General features: G+C 47.2%; 1 protein-coding gene across 1 annotated transcript in view; it reads right to left on the bottom strand.

The window, feature by feature from the left end:
• The window catches only part of PEX14 (peroxisomal biogenesis factor 14), a 150,050-nt gene that overhangs the window by 81,051 nt on the left and 53,426 nt on the right, over positions 1–15,573 (bottom strand). The window contains exon 3 of the mRNA XM_079987163.1: positions 9,680–9,764. Within this exon, the coding sequence (XP_079843289.1) occupies positions 9,680–9,764 (85 nt within the window). The remainder of the gene's footprint in view (positions 1–9,679; positions 9,765–15,573) is intronic.

Below are 15,573 nucleotides of genomic sequence, written 5' to 3'. Positions count from 1 at the left end.
CCATAGTACAGATTACAGTGAGATTTGCCCTTTGCTATGCAAAAAAAAAAAAAAAAGGAGGGGGGAATTGCTTGAACCTCACTGCGACACTTCTGAAAAATTAATTACGAAGCCGAAGGAGAAAATTAATTTTAGAAACGCGGGAGGTTACTTTCTCCCCCTCCCACACTTTCTTAATTCTCCTCCCTCTCTTCCTCCACCCCCTGCGGACGTCCTCCTGGAAAGCCAGGGAGCAAACCTCGTTGTTTTCATTCCCCATCCTAAGGGGGTGCAATCTGGGAGACGTCCAGTCGATAACCTGGCCATCAGAACAAGGTCTGTAATTAAAAGGTCAGTGACCTGGAAAGCTGGGGCCTCACTCTCAGGGCTTCTCAGTAATGATGGAGCTATTAAATTAAGGCGGTTATGAAATCAATGCTAAAAAAGCTTTCACGGTAACGAGCTTCCATTCAAGGACATGCAAACTGCCTCGTGAAATGGAGTTAAATTATGAAAAAGGAAAAAAAAAAGAAGTAATAGAGAGAAAGAGAGAAAGAAAGAGAGCGCTAAATTGAAATCTGTTCCTTTTCGTAAGCTTATTCACCTGCGACGGAAATCCATTTTTGGGTCTCCTGCGCAACAACAACAACAAAAAAAAAACGCTTCGGAGGAGATCCAGGGATGGCGAAACTATGGCTACTCCAAGTGGACTCCAGCTCCCATCAGCCCCAGCCATCATGGCCAGTGGTTGGAGAAAAGGGCAACAGGACTCCTAGCCCTGATCTAAGGTATCTGGCCAATTCAAGATCAGAATGCCAGTAGCTTCATTTGTCTGTCCATCTGTCTGTCTGTCTGCCTGCCTGCCTGCCTGCCTGCCTCCTCTCTCTCTCTCTCTCTCTCTGTCACTCTCTCTCTCTCTCTCTCACACACACACACACACACACACACACACGAGCCACAAGTGTTTTTATGGACCTCTGTTGTGATTTATTCCATGCGTGTAGTTAGGAACATAGAGGCAATGAGATAGACCACCGCTCTATCTAACTTGGTATTGTCTCTTCAGGGTTTCAGGAAGGGTACGTTGAAGATGGGACCTTCTGCATGAAAAGCCGTTACTCTTCTGCTGAGCTACGACCCTTCCCATAAGACACAAGAGCAGAGGAAGTTGCCTTGCACTGAGTCAGGCCATTAGGTCCAGCTAGCACAGGGAGGTGAGCCCCTGCCACAACCTCCTGCCTCCATCCATGCCAGTGGCCCACCTAGAGCAGCATCCTGTTCACACAGTGGCCAACCAGGTGCCTGCAGAAGCCAACAAGCAGAACCCGAGCACAAGAACACTCTCCCCTCCAAATGGTATTCAGAAGCATCACTGCCTCAAACTGTAGAGAGGCAAGGAGTCCCCTGGGCCTGACCCTATTATCTGTTTTTAGAATGAGGCCATGATTTGGCTAAAGTTCAAAGGGGGTAGGGTTTTGTAGATTTCATATTGGGGGGGCCACTACCTCTTACTTGCTCCTCAATAATTTGAGCGCTGTCCCATTGAACCGGAGCCTTCTGTAGGAACATAATACAGTGGTGCCCTGCAAGACAAACGCCTCGCAAGACGGAAAACCCGCTAGACGAAAGGGTTTTCCGTTTTGGAGGCGCTTCGCAAAACGAATTTCCCTATGGGCTTGCTTCGCAAGACGAAAATGTCTCGCGAGTTCCTGCGGAGTTTTTTCCCTTTCCCCCCCCCCTTTTCCTAAGCCCTAAGCCGCTTATCAGCTGATCCGCTAAAAGCAGCTAAACCGCTAATAGCGCTAATCCGCTAAGCTGTCAATGGGCTTGCTTTGCAAGATGAAAAAACCGCTATACGAAGAGCCTCACGGAACGGATTAATTTCGTCTTGCGAGGCACCACTGTATAGGAAGAGCCCTGCTGGATCAAGACAGATGGCCCATCGAGTCCAGCATCCTGTTGCAAGAGCGCTATCCCCTCCTACAGCGTCCAGGAACGAGAATTCAGAAGCATTACTACCTTGTAAGCATGGAGGCAGAGCATAGCCATCAGGGCTAGGAGCTGTCGAATAACCTTCCCTCCTTCCATGAATTTGCCCAATCCTCTTTTAAAGCCGCCCAGCCTTCTGTGTTTTGCTGGACCTTCAAGTCACGTGACTGAAAAACAAAGCTGATTCGAGTACAGTGGTACCTCGGGTTACATACACTTCAGGTTACATACCCTTCAGGTTACAGACTCCGCTAACCCAGAAATATTACCTCGGGTTAAGAACTTTGCTTCAGGTTGAGAACAGAAATCGTGCTCCGGCGGCGTGGCAGCAGCAGGAGGCCCCATTAGCTAAAGTGGTGCTTCAGGTTAAGAACAGTTTCAGGTTAAGTACGGACCTCTGGAACGAATTAAGTACTTAACCCGAGGTACCACTGTACAGTGAAGGAAAAATAAAATAGGTGCTTGTTTCAATAGCAGGCTGCTCCGAGCAGGGTAAAGGTTTCCTTGGGATGCAAATCTGTGTCGAGTGGGGTGGGAATTAATTAAGGAGCCTGGCCAGCTGTATTCCCTCTCTCCCCTGGCGTGTGGCAGACAGGCTCCCGCTTTAGCCCTTCCTCGGCCTGTCGCCACCTTCAACGACTTAATGGCCTGACAATAGCTGCAAGAGACCCACAGGGGCAACGGAGTCCAGGGCAAGGCTTCCGGCCTCCCCACCTCCCTTTTTTCCGAGAGCTCTGCTCCCTCCTATGAAGCTTAGGCACCAAGGCAGATTAATGAAGGCAACGTCTACAAGGGCAAAGTTTCCTGTGACCTCCTACTCATCTCTCCAAATAAGAGCTTGTCGCCCCGTTGGGAGCAGTTTGCTCAGCCTATTACACAGACACGGCCAACAGCTCTTTCGGCCCAGCCAACACCGTCGAGGTTCTAGATCAGATGCCGTCTGAATTCAGCCTTTCATTATGTTTGAGGCAAAGCACCGATGGGTGGATGGGTATGTGTGTGTTCCACTGCACTAATTTAAATGTGGAATATGCACCAGCTGCTGTCAACAAGTTCCCATTTACTGCTTGAAGCAGCAGGAAGCGTCACAGAACGGCAGAGTTGGAAGGGGTCCAAAGGGTCATCTAGCCCAACCCGCTGCAATGGAAGTCATAAGCTCTGCATTTGTGCATCTGATTTGCATGCTGAAGGTCCCAGGTTCAATCCCCAGCATCTCCAGGTGTGGCTGGGAAAGATGCCCTGCCTGAAACCCTGCCACTGGCTGTCATAGAATCACAGAATTGTAGAGTTGGAAGGGGTCCAAAGGGTCATCTAGCCCAACCCGCTGCAATGGAAGTCATAAGCTCTGCATTTGTGCATCTGATTTGCATGCTGAAGGTCCCAGGTTCAATCCCCAGCATCTCCAGGTGGGGCTGGGAAAGATGCTCTGCCTGAAACCCTGCCACTGGCTGTCATAGAATCACAGAATTGTAGAGTTGGAAGGGGTCCAAAGGGTCATCTAGCCCAACCCGCTGCAATGGAAGTCATAAGCTCTGCGATTGTGCATCTGATTTGCATGCTGAAGGTCCCAGGTTCAATCCCCAGCATCTCCAGGTGGGGCTGGGAAAGATGCCCTGCCTGAAACCATGCCACTGGCTGTCATAGAATCACAGAATTGTAGAGTTGGAAGGGAGCCCATGGGTCATCTAGTCCAATCCCCTGCAATGCAGGAATCTCAGCTAAAGCATCCATTACAGATGCCCATCCAACCTCTGCTTAATAACCTCCAAGGAAAGAGAGTCCACAACCTTCCAAGGGAGTCCATTCCACTATCTAACAGTTCTTATTGTCAGAAAGTTTTTCCTGATGTTTAGTCTGAATCTTCCTTCTTGTCACTTGAAGCCATTGGTTTGAGTCCTATCCTCCAGAGCAGGCGAAAACAAGCTTGCTCCATCTTACATGAACAGCCCTTGATATATTTGAATATGGCTATCGTATCTCCTCTCAGTCTCCTCTTTCCCAGGCTAAGCAGACCCAGATCCTTCAACCATTCCTCATAAGGCTTGGTTTCCAAACCCCTGATCACCTTGGTCGCAGTCCTCTGCACACGTTCCAGCTAGTCAACATCCTACTTAAATCGTGGTGCCCGGAAGTGGACACAGTACAGTGGTACCTCGGGTTACATACGCTTCAGGTTGCATACACTTCAGGTTACAGACTCCGCTAACCCAGAAATAGGTTAAGAACTTTGCTTCAGGATGAGAACAGAAATCGTGCTCTGGCGGCATGTCAGCAGCAGGAGACCCCATTAGCTAAAGTGGTGCTTCAGGTTAAGAACAGTTTCAGGTTAAGTATGGACCTCCGGAACGAATTAAGTACTTAACCCAAGGTACCACTGTATTCCAGGTGTGGTCTCACCAAGGCAGAATAGAGTGGTACTATTATGTCCCTTGATCTAGACTTCTGTTGATGCAGCCTAGAACAGCATAAGCTTTGTTGGCTGCTGCATCACACTGCTGACTCACATTGCTGCAGATAAGGTTGAGCTAGATGGACCAATGGACTGACTTCCTATGTCTTGTTCTCCCAAGACCTGTCAATGAATGCAAATGCCAAAATTGGGTAGAGGTAGCCAGGTGGGGGGGCAGCGTGAATTTGATGCATAAGGCACTAGAGGGCTCAGAACCAGGACCTTAGCTCCTTGGTTTCTTTTCCAGTGGAACGAATCATAGGTCATTTCCATAAGGTGTCTGGACAGAGCAGCCTACCATCCTCCTGATCCTAGGAATGGCTCCAGTTCTGGGCTCGTTAGCCTGTACAGGAGCCTTGTGCCAAAAAGCAGCCATTGTTCATGCCAGCAGGGGAGATCGTTCTACAAATGAGGAGACACCACCGAAAAGGCCCTTTCTCTGCATCCCATGTGGCTATCACTCAGTGATGGTAGATTTCACATCATGCGCAAGACACTACAAATCCATATATCCCTGCCCACTTAAGCAGCACCTTCCAGGATATAAAGAACACCAACCTTTTTTGTGCTCCTGCTTTACACCCATGTTTGCCATTACCAGGGATTATGATGATGATGCCTTGCAAAAAATTAACGGCAACTAAACAGAAAGGAGGGTGAAGAAACAGAGGGCTGTATCCAGTGCTGGCCCTACTCAGAGAAGACCCAGATAAATAAATGGACATTGCTAATTTAGCCTCATTTATTTCAGTGGGTCTACTCTGATCGGAACTGAGCTGGATGCAACCCAGTTGCATCAAAGAAGGTTGCTGAGTTTTTGCATTATTATTTTTTTCCACTTTGGTAATCATTAGCCAAGTAATTCATTAGAAGCTTTAATCGGGTCACCGTCTCTCTTTTCAGGCCTCCTCTTGCAGACGCCGCCGAGCTGCTTGCCCCCCCCCTTAAAAAAAATTCCCCAATCTCCACTTCTCCCAGTCAGGGATTTATTAAAATTAAACAGATTAGATGGAACTTCAGATACTAAAAAATCTGCTTTGCGAAGCTGGAGGTTGGGGGTGGCTGGGGGGAGAGGCACGTGGCGCAAAACACCCAAGACATTTGTCTCTAAATTGCTCTAAATACTTTTTGCAAATGAAATCTTAACTCTCATCTGAGTTGAGAGGGGAACAAGCAGAGCGGGAGGGGGGAGATGGGGTTGGTCTGGGTGGGGAGAAACACAAGGAAGAAACTGGTCACTTCAGCAATATGTACTGGCGGTTTATAATATCACAAGATATCCCGGGGTACGGTTGTGTTTGAGGTGGGGAGAGGCAGGGAGGGCGGGAGGTGCTAAGTATCGCTTTGCAACTATAGATTTCATATCAGGTTACCGTGGGTAATCAGCACAGCTTTTAGGCTCAGCTTTCCCGTGCTTCATTGCTTCGATGATAGAGCTGAAATCCCAAAGCTTTTATGATTAATTACTCCCCGTAGGTCCGCATATTTCAAGGGGGGGAGGACAACACAGAGAGAGAGAGAGAGAGTGAAAGAGAAAGAACCTGTACTGCAAGAGATCAGACCCGGAAGGGGAGACTTCTGACAGCCGGGAACAGCCGAGACGGGAGAGCCCCAACAGTTGACATTCCTCGGCGTTACTGCCCTGACTGGAGGCACCGTAATTCAGTGCTTCCAAAAAGAAAGAAAGAAATACCCCGGTTTTTTAAATGCAAACAAGGCAAATTGTGGACACGTGGGCAATTTGTACAAGTTCACTGCATGTTTGTGTGTGCAGGAATATCCCAAGAAAGGCTAAGAACACTTACAACCCGCTGAGAAAAGAAAGAAAGAAAGAAAGAAAGAAAGAAAGAAAGAAAGAAGAGAGGCGAACAAACATTTCATAGACATAAATAGGAACAGGCTTCCATGACCCTGGATTGTTTTCACCACCTGGGGAAATTTCCCCCGTGGCACTGCACCCAACGGAATAGCACAGGGCGGTGTCTCAAAAAGTGGGCATTTTAATTATTTTGCATTTAGATCCTACCTTTCCTCCAAGGAGCAGAAAGGTGGCAGGCGTGGTTCCTCTCCTCCTCTTTTTATCCTCTCAACAACCCTGTGAGGTGGGTTAGGCTAAGAGACTGCTACTGTCACACCCATGGCTGAACAGGGATTTGAACCCTGGTCTCCTAAGTCATAGTCTGACACTCTAATCACTACACCACACTGGCTCTCTTCCTGCCCCTGATGCCCTTTTTTCTCCCATACAATTAAGAATCTACCATCAGTTGCTTCAGACATCTTGGAAAGACCCACGGTTTCCCCTAACCCACTAGATCTTTGTTATTACTAGATATGAACAGAAGAAGAGCCCTGCTGGATCAAGCCAAAATATTGCAGTTGTGTGTACTATGTATTTTTATATCGCTGTATTTAATTCTGGTTGTAAATTGCTTCGGGACTTTTCACTGTTGGAAGGCAAACATAACTCCAGTAAACCTTTCCTAACCTTCTGCATCCAGTTCCTGGGGACTGTACTTTTTTTGTTTTGTTTGTTTACAGAAGCACACAATTGTGTGAGCCCTCACCTGTTGTATGAGGTAGTACAAGCCCTGACAGAGGTTCATCACCTCAACAGAGAACTATTTCCGAAGCTCGCCGAACTCCCTACAGGATGATGTTTCAGGAGAGGGTTGGTAGGAATGGGAGGGAGAATCTGCAATTTTTGAAGGGAAAGAAATATGATATGGGGATAGATAGATGGGTCTGTAAGATACCAGAGCTAAAGCCCTAAAGCCAACGGGATGTGCTAAGAACAGAGAACAGAAGATGTTATTTTCCTTCCATTCTGCTTTGTCTCACAAAACCTGCCAGCTAGTTTTCTTTTACGACCATACGGGCTAGAAACTTGCTTTCCTTTTTAAGGATTTAAAAACTGCGGGCTCAGGACAAAAAGGAAGAAATCAAGGCCCTAGTTCAGCAACCTGAATCCAAACAAAACCAGAACAAAACTCTCTGCTCTTCAGCTGACAGCTTTAGATCATCACTAACCCAGAAGTTTTAAAAAAGAAAAGACGCTGTCCTTTCCTTTAAGATAAAGGCAGAAGAAATGTTGCAGGCCCACAGAACAAGGAACTTCCGTCTGCTGAAAACAATGCTGGATTTATCAAGATGTGGGCTCTCCTTTCCTCCTGAAAGGGCTTGGCAGTCAATCGCTTGCCCTTTCAAGGCCTTGAAAGGCTGGGTGACCCCAAATTTAACCTTAACTCGACCTCGCTTTCACTGACTGCGGCCCATAACCTTCTCTGCTCAGCCCGGCCATTCTCTGAAGCGGTTGACCGTTTCACCCGCAGCTGGTCAACCAGCATCAAATACCACTGGCAGAAGCCAGGACGGACCAAAGAGCCTGTGAACGCTAAAATCCTCCTTCCTTCCAAGAGACTACAGGTTCAGAAGTTTGTAACACCAGCTTCAACACAGTGCTTCATTTTGCTGGCGGCTTTGTTCCCCTCCCCATTTGGAAAACATGAGGCTCATCCTCAAAACTTATGGGTAGATGGTGCAAGAACGGTGAGGGTCTTTCACTAAAAGGATAGCTGCTGGATCAGATATGGAGGATAGGGGAAGGGGATGGGGGGATTCAACCAGGATTTAAATACGAATCTACTCACCACCTTGTTTCTGTGATTGTAAGTTGTTTTGAACTAGTTTGAAGAATGGTATCTGAAGAAGTGTGCATGCACACGAAAGCTCATACCAAGAACTAACTTAGTTGGTCTTTAAGGTGCTACTGGAAGGAATTTTTTTATTTTGTTTTGGTTTGAAGAATGTATTTTAATTGCTGTAACTCGCCCTGAGAAAAGCAGAAGAAGAGCTCTGTTGGATCAGGCCAGTGCTCCATCTGGTCCAGCATCCTGCTCTCAGTGTGGACCACCAGAAGGCTATGCAAGCAGGGTTCGAGCATAAGGGCACTCTCCCACTCCTGTGGTTCCCAGCAACTGGTATTTAGAATCATTGCTGGATCCGGCCATGGACGCAAAGAAAAGCTATTGTGGCTAGCTAGTAGCCACTGACAGCCTCCTCCTCCTCCATGAATTTGTCAATGGAGTGGGGATGTAACTGGGTGTTTGCAGACATTTTCAATAGGTTTCAGTTATATGCAATTCTACCCACACACACGGTGCCTCAGAACATAACCCCCATGTAAATGGGGGGCTGCCTGTAATAATAATTTTATTACTTGCACCCTGCCATCTGAGTGGGTGTACAAAAATCTCATTATGTGTACAAAACACAGCAGTTAGGTGGTAGTGTGCATTTATTAGTAAAAAATAGCTTATTTAGAAAAAAATAATATTAAATTAAAATTCATATTTAAAAAAAAATCATATTCACGTTAGGGGTAATTGCTTGCAAAGATGTGGGTCATCAGGCAAAAACTGCATATGAGTAAAGTGTCCATTAGGAGAAATCTGCACTGAAATGCTGGTGAATTTTCATGAGGACTTTAAGCAAACAAAACACCTTCACTTACTGACGCAGAAATGAAATGAACTTAAGACAGGAAAAATGAGAAAGGGCCAGAATCGTCTTTTCCTAATGGGAGACACAGCGTTGTCTGAGTGCTTGACACAGCACAACAGGGGGGTTAGGGGGCTAGAATCATAGAATCCTAGAATCACATTTGGCTGGGCCAAATGTGACCGCTTCTTGGGTTTCTTGTTCATAAGCTTCATCAGTAAGTGTCTACAATGCACAACCCACCCAGCCCCATGTTTCACATGTTACTTTATTATGGAGCAATTTGGTGTAGTGCAGAAACACACCAGAGCATTGTAGCCAATGCTGGCCCTACTCAGAGTAGACCCACTAAAATGAATGCCCACAGCTAGCTTATTTATTTATCACAAGACTTGTCTCCTGCTTGATTGTAACGAAACTTCAAAGCGGTTTATATACTTAGGTCCCTTGATTATAGTTGGTCGACTTGAATTAGCACTGGATTCAACCCAGAGTTCCCAGGATAAGAAAAACTGAACAATGAAGATTTTCCTTTTGTGCTGCTTTGAACAGTCTGTATTCCTAACATAGAATGTACTCCACAGACAGTATCACTTTGTCCTTTCTGTCGTATGGTTGTACTTATTTTCCCTTTCTCCTTATTGAAAAATAATAAAATATTTGTTTTGATAAAGACTTGTGGGTTGGTACATGCAGAAACGCTTCTGGAGTTAAGAACAGGGAGGTGAGGAGAAAAGAAGGGAATGTCATGATCCACCATACCTTTTTTCTTGAGAAAAGATCTTCTGGTTGCAAGTGGACTTTGGCGGACTCGAGGGTTCTGCAGAAACTTCACCGCTGTTGCAATCTGTGGCAGGAGGAAAGAGAAAAGGAGAAAACGCTTTTTAAAAGTTAGGCACTATTAGAATTCAGATTCTGAGCAAGGCATCAAAAGCTAGTAGAATGCAAGCTGAACAGAGAAATTGCCTTTGAAGCGGGATGAAATATTACAGATAACTTGAAATCCCTATGGTTGTACTCCTGAGTCCTACTCAGAGCAGATTTATAGAAATAAATGGACATGACTAACTTAGGTCCATTGACTGCAGTGGGCCTACTTTGGGGAGGACACACACTCATTTTGTTCCTTCCAGAAGCTGTTGGTTGGGCACAACTGTTGTACAATATTCCATTTTGTATAATTTGTATCTTTTAAAATACTCAATGGAGCCATGATATTGCTTTACTTGCATTCTAACACTGCCCTGTTTGCACATCACACAAAACCATGGCTTTAAAGCAAACCATGGTTTCATCATACAAAACCATGGCTTTAAAGCAAACCATGGTTGGGGCACACTGCTCCCAGGGGGTCACCACAGCCCATGTTACTGGCTTGGGAGCCTTCGTTTCCTGGAAGCACTCTCCCCTCCTGGCAGGAATGAGAACCAGGTATTCTGTATTCCAACAGCTTCTACCTCCCCTGGCTCAGACTCAGCGCTCCAGTTAACCCCTGTCTGTATACCTTCCCCAGACATTCAACCTGATCTTTCTATCTAAGCTGTGGGGCTTCTTCCTCTTGCTATGGTCTCCTCAGAGAGGATGCTCAACTCACTCCAGCTCTTCCCCTTCTCTATTCTTATCCGGTCCAGCTTCCTGTTCTTACAGCGGCAAACCAGATGCCCATTACAGAAAGTCCGCAAGCAGGACCTTGAACAATAGCTTAATGAAGTGATGGGGAAACCTTAGGCTCGGGGGGGGGGGGGGGCCTCTAGGCTTCAGTGTTTGGCCCTTGGGATTGTTTTCAGACCCATAGCTGTCAACTTACAGATTTGAAAATTAAGAGACCAGCAGCCTCGAAAATAAGGGATCAACAGCCAAAATAAGGGATTTTCCGAGAACAGGTATGTTCAACTTTTGAGCCCCTCCAAGCCAAAGGCAGAAAGCCCAGCCAGCAGCCAAACGAAGCCTCAAGCGGTGGTTCCCACAGCGCAGCAACCTGGCAAAGGGGATGCAGCAAGGAAAACCACCGTCACCTCTCCGCTGGGAAGTGCTGAGCAAAGGCGAGTCCCCAGGCAACGCGGCCGATTTGATCGGCACAAGGCATGCAAGCTCCACCCGCCAGTCGTTCTTAGACTCCTTATTGGGTGAGCAACGCAGCCAAGCAACACAGTTGGAGCCTCCCTCCCTCCCTGGCCGGCAGGGAGGGAGGGAGAGGAGCTATTTCCTTTGAAACCCGGGAAATTTAAGGGACATCATCAATAAGGGACAGCAGTGGGACACGGTGCTGGGATAAGGGACTTTCCCGCCAAATAAGGAACGGTTGACAGCTATGTTCAGACCATGCCCCTTCCCAGGCCACACCCCTCACTGGCCCTGCTCCAAGCTCCCTCCACTTGAGTGTTTTTGCTGGGCCGGTATGTGTTCCTGAACTGCTTGCCTGGATAGAGGACAGAGAAGGTTGTGTGGAGAAGTTATACCGTTGTACAGAACTAAAATTTACACTTGTCCTGCCCACTTTTTGCTTCTGGGCCTGCCAGCCACTTGCATCCAGCCCCCAGAAGCTTGCCCATAAGGGAATGTGGCTCTCAGAATGAAAACCCATCCCTCCCCTCCCCCTGGTTTAAAGTGGTACATGACCCAGGCATGTATGTTTAACTCAGTGGTTTTCAACCAGTGTGCCGTGGCACCCTGGGGTGCCTTGAATGGTGGTCAGGGGTGCCGCAGGCAACACTGGCCTCTGTCCCTCTTTCCTTCCCTCTCTCCTCTGATGCCCTTGTGTCTCTGCCTCCCAAAGGCTTGCACAGCTATTTGTTGCAGCAGCCCTGGCTATAAGCTCCTCAGGTGAATGAGGCCTCTGGGGCTAGCCAGGGGGTGCTGGTTGCCAGGAGCTGAGGTGGCCTCGGAATAAGAAAGCAAGTGGGTGAGGGAGCCCAGCCACCCAGTCCGCCAGCTGTTGGGAATGGACAGACAAGTGCCAGGCCCCTGTGGGGCAGTGTGAGGAGTGTGCACCTCTGTTTGCAGGGGCTGTGCAGCTCAGAGACCAGGGGCGGCGGCGGCAGCTACCCAGAGGACTCCCAAGGAGAGGGGAGAGGAGAGGAGGCTGAGGGAACACTCCACAGGGGAGGGTGTTCAAAAATGGGTGAGAGGGTGCCAGCTCTGCAGGCAAGGGGTGACATAGCTGGGCTCCTGAGCCTCACAGGGGTGCCTCTGAATCTCAAGGGAGCCGTGGACTCAAAAAGGTTGAAAACCTCTGGTTTAACTGACTGCTTGGAAGGGCTCATTGGAAACAGGCACCAGTAATGGGAGGAAGTTCCACAGGGTCAATGCTGCCATGCTAAATGCCTGCTTCCAACATTGTACAGAAAGGACCTCCTGATGAGATGGTATCTGCAGGGAAGCCCCTCCTGTGGAGAGCACTGATCAGATGGGTTTATAAGGGGAGAGAGTCGATCGAGCGCCTGCCTTTCACCTGGTTTTCAAATATACATCTCAGGTCAGAGAGCAGAGTTTCTGATGGGTTCTAATGGCCCTTTCGAAATAATCTTGGTGCATTCCATCAATGTTGGATGTGTGTGCGTGTGCGTGTGTGTGTGTGTGTGTGTGTGTGTGTGTGTATATATATATATATATATATATATATATATATACTTCCCCACCACCACCCCTTTTAAACTGCATCTCTTATTTCTTTAAATACATTAATCAGAGTAGTGTAGGCAAAACGGATCCATCGGACAATGCAATAAACATGAATTATCATCTATCCAACATGCATAATGGCTTAAAAAAACATAATAGCAGGTGTAGTTTAAATGATTAGTTATTACACCTGCTGTGGGTCTGATTCAATTGGGGAAAATCATCTTTAATAGGTTAAAAGGTTTAGATCACCCGGCTTCCCCCTTAAAGTGGCTGTAGAGAGGGTATGATGGAGTGCGCTGTCATTACTAATTCATTTAAGAAAAGCAAGGGGGGATACAGTAAAGAACAGCATAAATGAGCCAATCCAATTTAGACATCAGGTAAAGGCAGCGAAACACCTTTTTAAAAAGCATGATAAATGAATTTGGGAGGGAGATGAAATTCACATTTTTTTCCTCATTATTTTTTTAACGGGAAATTTGACCACCTCCCGGCATAGTTTGAGGGAAAGGGGAAGGGGGGTGGGAGGAGAAGGAAACCTCACTTTTTAAAGTTTAGCACTCCGTCGTTCCAAATCATAAAATAGTACAGAGCCCACCCACCTTTTCCCCCCAGCGCATAAAGTGCCACTTTGATCTTGTTTACGCCCCTCTTGATCTGCCTCACTGGAAATGCCGGCGATAGGGAAATTGCACATTTAAACGGCACGGGTATCGCTGCGCCAGATGCAGGAAGGATAAACAGCACAAATTAATAACCTGGGGGTTGGTGGACGTAGGGGGGAAATGTGCTGAACATGAAAGATGTCCGAGTAAGCAGACGCAGAGACGTGCCAACTTATCAAAAGCTACTTTGCCTTTATATTAATCACCTGTTCCCTTTTTGGAACGCTTTCGACAAGAGTTCACTCTCTCCGCTGCCGGGGAATGAGCATTTTGGTGCCTGCCAAAATGTTTTTAAGGACCTAATGTCAGAACTTAAGAAGTGTCCTGCAGGATCAGGTCAAAGCCCCATCAAGCCCATCACCTGGTTCTTGTGGTGGTCAGCCCAGTCGGGAGAAGTCAGAAAAGCAGAACAAGGGCAGAACAGGTTAGTGTGACTGACTTCTAGATAGGTTTGTGCAGGGGTATTAGGCACTGTACAAAACTAAAAACAGGCCCTTGCTGCAGGGCATTAAGATCTTAGAGAGGTAGAGGACCCCTGACAGTTATGTCCAGTCGCGAATGACTCTGGGGTTGCGGCACTCATCTCGCTTTACTGGCCAAGGGATCCAACGTTCGTCTGCAGACAGTTTTTCCAGATCATGTAGCCAGCAGGACTAAGCCGCTTCTGGTGATACCAGAGCAGCGCACGGAAACGCCATTTACCTTCCCGCCGGAGTGGTACCTATTTATCTACTTGCACTTTGATGTGCTTTTGAACTGCTAGGTTGGCAGGAGCTGGGACCGAGCAACTGGAGCTCACCCCGTTGCGGGGATTTGAACCCCCAACCTTTTGATCAGCAAGCCCAAGGCTCAGTGGTTTAGTCTACAGCGCCGCCCGCGTCTTACAGGTTGTATATAAGAGCCCAGCTGGATCAGACCTTCTGGGTGCAGAACAGGTGCTCAGCTACCAAGTTACATTCACAGGTTAAGTGGCTGAAATGAGAATGTGCTGGCCTAGACGGGTGTCTGGTTCGATCCACTCTGCAAGGGAAGAGCATTGGTTTTGCACAGAAAAGTTCCCTGCTTCAAACCCCAGCATCTCCAGGCAGGGCTGGGAAAGCCCCCTGCCTGAAATTCCAGAGTGCTGCTGCCAGGTAAGTCTGAGATCAGTGGACCAACACTCTTTGAGTTGGTAAAAGGCTGGTCCTTGGTTGGAGCTCATGATTAGTGAGAAGAGAGCTTCACCATGAGTCCTGGTTCAAACAACACACTAAGTCACACCTTGGTTTTACTCAGCACAGTGGTGAAAATGTAAGGTCAGCCTGATGGATCAGGGCAACCACAGCACCCATTCAACCTAGCATCCTCTTCTCATTGTGGCCTACCAGATCACTGTGTGAAGCCTGCAGGCTGGGCATGCACAACAGCACTGCAAATCCCAATTCACACACAAAAATTCTTCCAAGGCTGTACAGAGAGTTCTGACAAACTGTTAGTTTTTCCAAGCAAAAAACTTTGCAGAAGTGTAACCTCTGTTCCAAGAAAATAACCAAACCACCTCTGCTAGATGAAATCAACAGGAACAGTACTCTTCCCAGTGAGTCTTTGGCTACACATACACACACACACACACGGGTTTTTCGCATTAGTATTTTTTAAAGTGGTAGATACACTGCGACGGAGAAAGACGCAGCGGGCAAAAATCTACTTTTCAATAAAGCCATTCTATCAAAAAATGAAATCGCTCCATTAACGAGAGCTAAATTATTTAAAGGGCCTCCTCCATCATCTGTCTCATCTATTTGCTAAAGGTCTATTGATTGAAAATGACATTACAAAATTATAGCTAAGATAGAAAGATTCTCTCCCTCCCTTCCTTCCCTCTCTCTCTCTCACACACACATCTTTGCGAAAGATATCTGCAAAGTTGCTTCCTACAGCTTCAGCTAGTGTTATGTAATATCTCTAATTCCTCGGCACAATCATCAAGTTTCTAGGCACCTGGAAAACTGGGGACTTTGGGCTGTGTGTGTGCAGTGACAGCTGAGGTAGAGTCAAAGGTGGTTAGTCTCTCTCAGCAGAGCCAGTAGAGTGGCCCTGCTTCACTTCCCTCCCTCTGTTCTGCAGCCTGATGGAAACCTGTGCTCTTGTCCAGCAGAGATCTGAAGGCATGCCTTCCCAGTCCTATTATTATTATTATTATTATTATTATTATTATTATTACTACCCCGCCCATCTGGCTGGGTTTCCCCAGCCACTCTGGGCGGCTTCCAACAAAACACTAAAATACAACAACCTATTAAACATTAAAAGCTTCCCTAAACAGGGCTGCCTTCAGATGTCTTCTAAGGGTTTGGTAGTTATTTTTCTCTTTGACATCTGGTGGGA

This window comes from Podarcis cretensis, assembly GCF_951804945.1.
Source record: "Podarcis cretensis genome assembly, chromosome: 8".
In the NCBI taxonomy this organism is placed as follows: Eukaryota; Metazoa; Chordata; class Lepidosauria; order Squamata; family Lacertidae; genus Podarcis; species Podarcis cretensis.
This window is presented reverse-complemented; position numbering and strand designations above follow the sequence as displayed.